Source organism: Rousettus aegyptiacus, unplaced genomic scaffold (assembly GCF_014176215.1).
Source record: "Rousettus aegyptiacus isolate mRouAeg1 unplaced genomic scaffold, mRouAeg1.p scaffold_m13_p_8, whole genome shotgun sequence".
Taxonomy (NCBI): domain Eukaryota; kingdom Metazoa; phylum Chordata; class Mammalia; order Chiroptera; family Pteropodidae; genus Rousettus; species Rousettus aegyptiacus.
In genome coordinates, this window is record NW_023416311.1 from 87,629,799 (window position 1) to 87,639,491 (window position 9,693).

Here is a 9,693-nt window from a genome sequence, read left to right on the forward strand (position 1 = left end):
ATGGGCGAGTTAACTGCAGAGAGCTAGGACAGACTATAACATCCTGGGATTTAAAACTTGAGCCCCACACTTGGAGAGTGCCCTCAGTCTCTGGAACTGGGGTAAAGGCCAGCTCTACAAGCAAATGGGGCTACTCAAAGCAGTGGGGAACCCAGGAAGTCCAGGAATACCAGGGAGCTCTGACAAGTAGGCAAAGGTGATGCCCAGGTTGGTGACAGGTAGCTGGTATCAGGGGGCTCTGTCAGGTTACCAGAGGAGGGAGTCAGGGATTATGGATAAGTCATGGTTAGGCACTAGCCTCGGGAGTTAGTATATGAAGAATCCCAGTTTATTAAGCTAGAGATGCTTAAATCCCTCTGCCTATGGTGAGTCCTAGAGCCTGAGGGTAGGCTGGCCTACCGTAACCCCAGCAATGGAGAGAGGTAGGCTGCAGGTGAGGGATCCAGCCTATGCCTGATCTGGGGACTTGGAAATCCCCAAGGGAATCTGCATGTCTTGATTTATGGAAGTGCAGCCTCAGATGTAGCCACTAGACACAGGGGAGACAGATTTCTGTCCCTTCACCAGTGCTGGAGCCCGAAAGGAGACACATGCACACTCCAAAGACAGCTGGATCAGTAAGCTCAACTCAAAACCACATGGATGGTCTCCTATGGAACTCGTGTATTTCTGTGGCCTCAGGACTTAGTGGCCTTTATATTTGAAGAGGCCCTATCGCTGCTCCTAAAGGAAACGGAAATCATTTAAGGCCTCATGGTTGCTGCTGAGAGGCTCCCTACCTCTGGTTATGTTCCCAACCCCAATTCTCTACATTTCTCATCTGAGTGACCAGCTGCTGCGTAAGCCCCGCCCACTGGAGCCCCAGCACCACACTCCATCCTACCTCCCTGTAGCTTCATTGCCACTGTCTGTCCATTTCCTTCCTCCCGCGCCCTTTAGTTCCTGATGATTTAAACCATGTATGCATGCTTACCCCAGTCAATCCAAACTATCCTTGGAATTTTGGGATTCCTAGACACAGCTGCATTTTGGCCTGGAAGCTGGTCCTGCTCAGACATTGTGCCCTGTTCCTGTTGCCAGGCTTCTGTTTTGTTCCTGAATCCAAGCCCCTGTCTCGTAGTAGGTCAGCATCTTGCCCAACCCTCTTTGCCTGAATGACATTTATAATTTACCCAGGACTCTACTTGCTCTAAAACCTAGGCACCTGCTTTATGGTTACTAGCTTGCCCTTGAACAACTATCCAGAGTCCAGCCCCCTTACTAGAGAACCCTGGTGCTCCCCCAGGTTCTGTGCAGAAGGCCCGTTCTCAACCCTCCTCTCATCATAGAGCCTTTAGGGCACAGTCAGGCAACAGGCTTGTGCCCCAGTAAGTGCCTTGGTGCCTTCTGGGCGTTGCACCCCCCGGATTGAATGTGTACCCCTAATGTCTGGGCCCTCAGCATCTGCCTCATCCTGAAGGCTCACTCCAGCCTCTCAGGAATCTACTTCTCCTTTTGCCGCTCTATATCTTTCCACTATGTTGGCCCTTATGTCTGTCTCCTCCCAATGTGCAAACTGACTGAACTGGGCAATGGGGGCATTGTGTTAAAGGTTAAAAGTCTATTTTGAAGAGAAATGAATGTAACCCTGAAACCCTAGTTGAAACTTGAGTAATATCTTCCCTTAAAGTCAATGTGAAAATTAGTGTTCTAAGTTGGCTTCTAGAGTACTAACAGTTGTACTTTTAAGAAGTGTACTCATTACTCAAATAATACTTGTTCATTGTAAAATTAGAGACTGTGATTACAGGAAAAGAAATATTTACCCATAATTGGCTCACCTGGACTCAGTGGTTTCTAAAGCTGTTTGCCCATCATTTTTTTGGGAGATCTTGTTTTGGATATTTCTGATCTCTAATCCAGAATTAGTGAGTCAAAGAATCCGTGTTGTTAAATTTCCGATGTAGCAGAAATTTAACGGCAAACCACAAATCCAGATAAAACCATGGTTAACATTTGGTAGATCTTACCATTTTCTCTGTTTGCATATGATTTAATTAATTTCTTTTAATAAAAATTTGGCATAATATTGTGTATTACTTATGACAGAAGCTAACCCCAATTACCTTAAATAAAAAGAGAGTTTACTGATTCACCACGAAGAAGTTAAAGATTGGCTCTGATTTTAAGAACTACGCAATCTGGTGTCTGATGTCTTTACCATCTTTAATTTTATTTGGAAAGTATGGTCTTTCTCTCTATGTACTACTCTAGGAAGAAAAGATCTAGGAGTTTTTTTCATTAGCCTTTCTTTCCTAATGTGCCAAGGGAAGGAGGAACTTAAATATGCTCTGAGTTGCCTCTCTGGCTTATGCGGGTTAAAGTCAGCACCACTTGAAACACGTGGAATCACTTCCCCATAGGAAAGGGAAGTTCTATCAGTGGAAGAGGGAGGGCAAGGACCTCTGTTGATCAGACATAAACAACAGATGTGCAACACGCACGACAGATAGTTCTGCTTCCGGCTGTTTTCATTTAATGTTGTGCACTCATCACTTTTTCATGTCATCAAGTATTCTTTGAAAATCTGACATTTTATTACCACATAACATTCCACTTTATATGGACAATGTATTAGTTACCTATGGCAGCATTGCAAATTACCCAATGTTTAGCAGCTTAAAACAAACAAGCAAAAATATTGTCTCACACAGTTTCTGAGTGTGAGGAATCTCAGAGTGGCTTAGCTGGGTGGTTCTGGCCCAGGGTCTGTCATGAGGTTGCCATCGAACTGTCAGCTGGAGCTGCAGTCCTTGAAGACTGGACGGGCTAGGGGAACCTCTTGTAGACTCTTTCACGTGGCTGCTGGCTGGAAGCTTCAGTTCCTCACCATCTGGGCCTCTCCGTAGGGCTGCTGCAGACGTGGCTTCCCTCAGAGTGAGCGATCCACAAAGGGAGAGAGAGGGAGAGAAAAAAATGTAATTTTTAAATCACCTAATCTTAGAAGTGAAATATAACCATTTCTGCTTTATTCCATGGGTCTTACAAACCCACGCTGGGGCACGGTGGGAGAGGACTACACAAAAGCGAATGTGGCTACCAGGAGTTGGAGCTCTTTGGGGGCCATTTATCAGCTATAGACCACAGATACCATTCTTTTATTTTCAGATGATTAGTTTAGTTCCAAGTCGTGGAGAGTTTAAATGATACTATAATGAGCATAGAGTATAGCAAGCATTACTTTTTTTTTTTTTTTTTGGCATATGAAAATTTATTACTACTGTGTTTTCACCATTGAAACTTATGATCTTGGTCTTTCTTGCCTTCGTATAAAGCCAAAAGAGAGACGCTGGCTACTTTGACAACCTTAAAGCAGACTCCAGTAATGTCACCCACGGCATGACCTTTGCGACCAAATGCAGCAACCAGAACTTTATTATTTTCCTCAATAAAATTCAAAGAACCATCATTGGGTACAAAGGCTGTGATCTTTTTGCCATTCTTGATCAGTTGGACCCTGACGCACTTCCTGACAGCAGGATTTGCGCGTCTGGCTTCAACCCGGACTTTTCTCAGCACAATTCCCTTTGCATGGGATGTGCCTCCAAAAAGTCTGGCCTTCCGGGCTGCGCCCAAATGGGCTTTCTTGTACTGTTTATCACGCCACTTCTGATCTCGCCGACGGCTCCGGGGCTTCCTGGCAGTACGAAGACCACGCCGGCACCACGGGCCTAAGCAAAAGAGGCAGCATTACATTTAACATTAGAAAAAAAATTTTTTTTTTTAAAGAATAAAGAGCAGTTATTGAGAACCCTGATGACTGACACACACAGAAAATTATATCCTGACCAAAAGAGATTCACTAAATGCTCCAAAGAGAACTTGAGGAATCCACCGAACGTACATAATGCAAATGAAAGGTGCGTGAGCGGATCGGCCACAGGGGCTCTGGGCCGCCATCACGTCTTCTCAGCTCACTTAGGATTTCAGCAGCAGCTGTGAGGCACAGGTCCGACTTTCGCTGAGCGCCTGCCTCGTGACTTTCCACATTTTGCCCCTGGGCTTGCTTCTACGATGCCCTGGGAGCTTGTCTGGCTCTTGCAAGTGCAGCTCAGAAGTGCAAAAGGGTTGAAGCCCCTGCGGCAACCCTTACAGGAATGTCATGGAACATTTACTTCCTTTTCCGTCTTTCGAGTAAACAATTGTGAGAAACCCCGCACTACTCAGGAGACCCAGCAGACCTGAGCCTCCGTTGCCCACGGCTGGGACCCCACTAATGCCCCCTGCACAAACCCTCCTGCCTTCCCTTTCTCACTCTCCACACTCACTTGCTCCTGCTTCCTGAGTAATCTCTCAAATGAAGTCTGGGTACCAAGTGCTTAACCAGGGGTCTGGTTTGAAGGGGCTCCTAAATACATCAGCATGTTTTGATAATTACGTAGCAATTATCCTGTTGAATTAAACTGTGAAGTCCCAGAAAAGACCGAGGATTCTTTGCTATCCCATGAAGTACATGGGACATTGCATACACACTCTGTCTTACTGTGCTTTTGGATTAATTAAGAACCATCATGGACGAGGACCGTGGATTAGTGGTTACCAGAAGGAAATGGTTACCAGAGGTAGATAGGGTGAAAGGGGTCAAATATTTTGTGACAGAAGGAAATCTAACTTTGGGTGGTGAACACACAATGTAACATATATATATATATATATATATATATATATATATATATATATATATATATATATATATGAGAATGACATGCTCTTGAAACTTATTTGATTTTATTAATCAGTCGCCCCAATCATACTTAATTAAATTAAAAAAAAGATAAAAAAGAACCATTTCTTTAATTCTTTACTAAATACATTTACAACAAACTGCATAATAGGTCCTAACAGAAAACATTGCTTCCCAGACAGGAGTTTTCTAGGTTATGTATTTAAAAACATCACAAGGGTTTTTCCTCTCAGGGAAAGATCCACCCTATGTGGCCTCCTCTGTCCTGGGAAATCAAAGCCTCTATCTAGCTCCTTTGGCAGGTCAAGGCCATTGGGGAATAGGAAGGCGCCACTTAAACAGGGTTGTTTACCCTGACTGCAGTCGTCATTAGCCCAGACGTGTAGCACACCAAAGCTACCACTCAAGACAATTTCCGGCTTGCTGATGTGTCAATGCTAGTAAACAAAGTACAAAGAACAATCTGAAATCTCCTGGGCTGGCCATGTACGTAATTTTTTTTTTTTTTAAATCACTATAAAAGTGGAGGAGAACATCCATTTACTCATGCAGAGACAGGGTAGTTTTAGACTTAGATTTTTTCTTCATTAAAATTCAGCTAGTCTTCCAGACAGCTGTCTGTAAAAACGTTCATGTCAGAACCTAACTGAAAACACGGTTTCCAAGAGAACTGGCATAACTATAGCTATAAACTTACTGTGATTTAATATATATTAAAAGATTAAGGTGAAATGTGTAAGAAAACACTAATATTAAACACTGAATATATTGGTAAAATGAAAAGTAAATACTTTTATCATGTAAGGAACCACTTTATGTTTGGATTTTTGACAAATTGGATTTCCTGGTGAATCACAAATTACCTATTTTACTAAAATTAATTGACATAATTTTAGCCAAAAGGAAAACAAAAACAAAAACAAACTTGGGAGTCTAGCGAGTATTTACAGTATTAGAGTAGGCAAATGAAGACAGTTTTTTTTTTGTTTTGTTTTTTGTTTTGTTTTTGAAATAGAATCTTAAACTTCTTAGACTTTTATTATTACTTTCATGGAAACTTTAGTGTGGAGAGTGGTTTGTAAGCTGACAAGGTCCTTGCAGATGGTGAAGGCAACCAAGGGTTACTTCACTTCCACAAATTCCTCCGGAGGACAAGATAGGACGGATATAGCCGCAGATGGATAATAAGCTGAAGGCCAGGAGAATATGTAGTGTTGGAGAAACAGAAGAAACAGTGACACTATGCTCTAAAGAAACTGCGTATGACAGCCTCAACGGTATGTTCCTGTAGAAAAGCAGCTTGCAAACAATAAACTGGGCCGTCGTCCGTCACCAGCGGGCAGCGGACCGCCTGGTCCCTGCATCTGTCCTTTTTCTTTTCTCATCTCCCACTGTTCCCACTCAGGTTTATTTTCCAGGGCCGCGCTGGACGTGGCAGGATTTACCGTTCGCTGGACGTGGCACTTTAGTATCTGAAGACCAAGATGAAGAGTCCAGGTTTAGATAACTGTTCTGTTTCTTGGAAGTGTGGGTCATTTGGTCCAAATCAAGACGAGGACCCTAGTAATTCAAAATGATCATCCTTCTAATGTCTGACTGTCTAGTTAGCTAGGGCCTTGACCGCTGGGAGATGAGCTGGTAGCCAAGTCCGCACTGGAGGTAACTCTCTTACCGGTGGAGTCCACACGGAAACTGTCCAATAAGCACTTCTAGACTGAAATTTCACTTTGCAGTGTCAGAGCCTGTCCGATGCTGCTGCCTGTGCCGGGGCCTGGTCTTAAGCTGGCGGCAGATCATAAGCAAGCTTCGCTTTGACATCTAAGATACAAAAAATTTTTAATCTTTATGCTTTCCACTCTACCCCCTCCCCATTCTGGCCCCCAAAGCTCCCCCCTCTCACCTGCACTCCTGAGCCTGTATACACCACATGCTTGTCTCGCAACAGAAAAGTCCTGAGTACAATCCTTCTCAGCTTCTCTACACACACACACACACACACACTTTACACTTAGGAGCAGGAAAAATGGACCCAAGGATAGAGTTTACTAAGCACAGGCTACAAAGGTCTTTTTCCTTTCTGACATCTAATGACTCCAGATATGGGTATCCTGCAGAAGAGCTCAGCATCAGGACAGATACTCTCTCTACTCTTTCTTAATCTTTTCTTTCTCATTGGAAAAGCTAAGTGCCGGATTCACAATTTTTATAGTGAAGTCAGAATTTCTAGATTTAACACTCATATTTTTAAGTAGTTGGCTTTAGTCCTTAAAAATAAAATTTATGATTTTTTCCCCCTTCCAATTCTCCCTTTAGACAACATCCAGAAGAGAGTCATTGTAGGAGGATTATTGGAACTTTACTGTCCTAGCAGGTAAGATGCCAGCCCAGGGATCCTGCTTTCATCCTGAGGACAGCTCGGTCAGTCACTTTCTGTGCTCATCTGATTGCCCCTGAGTCTGCTAAGTAAGAAATTCAAATGTTTGAGAGAGACCTTGATAAAACAGCTAAGAAGGACTTGAAGGTCTAAGCTCTCTGTTCTCCTCTGACCCTTCACCCAACTGCTCATGTGATCTTGAGTTTCGACAGGATTACAAAGATGGGAAGTGAATGGCTTGGTTTTCCCCTCCTCAGGAGGATCCCCTTCCCACGGTCCTTGGACTCTCAAGCTTTCTCCAGCGATCTGAAGTTCAATGACTTACTAATGAAAATAGCAAGCAGCATGAGTGTTGGGGGCATGCACTAGACATATTATATGTAGTAACATAGTAAATAGGAACCTATGTAGATTATTACTGGAATTCATGATGATGAGGCTGAGGTTCTGGGCAGTTCAGTTGCTCATGCCAGATCATTCAGCTATTAGAGCTTGGATCTGAACCCAGGCCTGCCTGATTCCAGGCTTTGTTCACTGCAGGACACTGAGAATGATCATATTTCCCTGGGGTTTGGAGCACAAGCATCCACATAGAGCTTAATGGAGTAGAATAAAACAGTGCATTCAAGTCTGAGTTGTGCCATCACTTAGGTGTGTGACTGAGGAAGTCTCCTAAACTTCTAGAACACTGTACAAGTTGGAGGATTTGGTCACGTCTAAGGCCCCCCGACATGCCAAGGTTTTAGTGTCTCCTGATTCTAGATGAAGCAAGGGAGGAGGAGTCGCATCAGCCAGCATCTGGGTGAGGTGAAGATTAAACAGTGGAGACAAGGGTGGTTGGGCTTTCTTGTATTCCTGGAGTCTTGGCCTCCGGCAGGCCTGGACTCTGAAACACTGCACGTGTAGATGAATGATGGTGCCTGAGGCAGGGTGGGGACAAGTCTCTGTCTCCAGAGATCATTGCCCTTTGGCTCTAGTTGGCGGAATGAAAGCTGCGTCTCCTGCCCTGTGCGGAGGCGCTGTTCTGAGCTCTCACCGCTGATTGGTCTTTCCAGCGCACTCCCTTCCTACGTCCTTCTCTTCCAATTTAATGCACTCGGCCATACCTGAGGTGTCCACAGGCCTCTGTGCCCTGCACATGAGTGTCACCAACGTCAGGGGCAGAGAGTAGATGAGGAAGGAAGGAAAGGCACAGGCTCTGGACCCCACCCAATGGATTCTCCTATTCACCACTGGCGGCCAGACCCTTCTGCTGTTTGGAGAGTTCCACCCCTCCCAGCACTCCTGGCCTGGTCACCTGAACTTCTCTGGGGCAGTGCAGAGGGACTCACCTGTATCTGAGCCTTTCTGCATCCCTCTACACAACCGCCCCAGTGGAACTTTCTCCTGAAGCCTGTGTCCCATGCCTGTGGGCTGCTCTCTGAACACCCAAGTAGCAGTCAAAGCTGCCGTTTGTTGAAGGTCTGTTTAAGTCCTACACGCATTGTAATAGCAGCCTTGGGTAGGTTATCTAACTTGATTTATTCCTCGCAACCCTATTTGTTGACTAGCATTATTCCATTTACTCACGAGATGATTGTTGTTCAGAGAGCTCAAATTGCCCAGTAACCCAGCTGGTGGAAGGCAGAGACAGTATTCAAACCACTTTTCTGATAGGAAAAAAAAAAAAAATGCCTTCTAAAAGCTATTTGTCATGACCTTGCTTTCTTAGCTAAAAGTTAAAACACACGCTTTGCTCAGATTCAGTGTTCGTGTGAGTGCAGTGGGATCTCTAATATTTGAGGTCAGGATCATGCTAAATGAACTGGAAGATGTGTTTATCGAACCCACATTTCACGATGACCACTTTTCCCATCTCCCACATGCTCCAACCTGGTAGACATCAACTAGCCCCCGGGAAGGGAGAGAGAAGTGATAAGTCATACCAGCCAGGCTTCTGTGTTTGTGATGTCCTGTTATGTTTTCCTCTGTGGTGTGAGAAATGGGAGGCCTCGAATAACGGAATGCTTTAGGGATTTTCCTGTTTTCCCTGCCACTGTTTTCATGTGGAAGTTTGGCACATTGTGATTGCTAATTTGACAAGGACTCTTCTTTGTTCTTCTTGAGCCAGGCACAAAAAGCCCATTTTTTCTCTGCTTCACCCAGCAGATCTAAAGCTTACCTTTGTCTGTACTCTTGCCAGTGCAGCAGCATGAGATTGCCTCTTAACTTCTTTTCCCCCTTTATTAATAGTCTCTGTAAAGAAAGATCATGAATCCCAAAGAACCTCTAGCTGGTGGGGTTTCTGGCTGGGAGGGTTTTCTGATTCCTCTGAAATCACACACAGGGCGGGTATCTGTCTGCTCTGAGAGCGAGTGAAGTGAGTACCGGGAGGAAGAGGGGGCGAGCCTGTGAGCTCCCCAGGAGAGGAGGAGGTGACAAATCCACTTGCCACCCCCACTCAGTTATCTTTTGGATAATACACAAGGCAGGCGGCCCAGGATCCCGAGGGGTCTGAAAGTAATGGCTTGGGGGCTGTTTATCAAGGCTGTTTTCCCTAGACAGACTCCTGGCTTCTCACCACCATGGACTGAATCCTGTGCTCATCCACTTCCAG

At 44.7% G+C, this 9,693-nt stretch overlaps 1 protein-coding gene across 1 annotated transcript; it reads right to left on the reverse strand.

The window, feature by feature from the left end:
- Positions 1-3,220: 3,220 nt before the first annotated feature.
- Positions 3,221-8,501, reverse strand: LOC107504487 (40S ribosomal protein S23-like). Its single transcript, XM_036226294.1, has 2 exons — positions 8,429-8,501; positions 3,221-3,710 (listed from the first exon to the last, which is right to left on the reverse strand). Exons 1-2 carry the CDS (start codon positions 8,499-8,501, stop codon positions 3,268-3,270), a joined length of 516 nt encoding a protein of 171 aa, XP_036082187.1. The 3' UTR covers positions 3,221-3,267.
- Positions 8,502-9,693: the final 1,192 nt, after the last annotated feature.

What these genes read in the sequence shown, in the direction of transcription:
- LOC107504487 (XM_036226294.1), bottom strand. Translation starts at nt 8,501, where the DNA reads ATGGGACACAGGCTTCAGGAGAAAGTTCCACTGGGGCGGTTGTGTAGA. An exon ending in GCAGAAAGGCTCAGATACAG is followed by an intron (nt 3,711 to 8,428) that starts GTGAGTCCCTCT and finishes TCTTTTGCTTAG; the next exon opens with GCCCGTGGTGCCGGCGTGGT.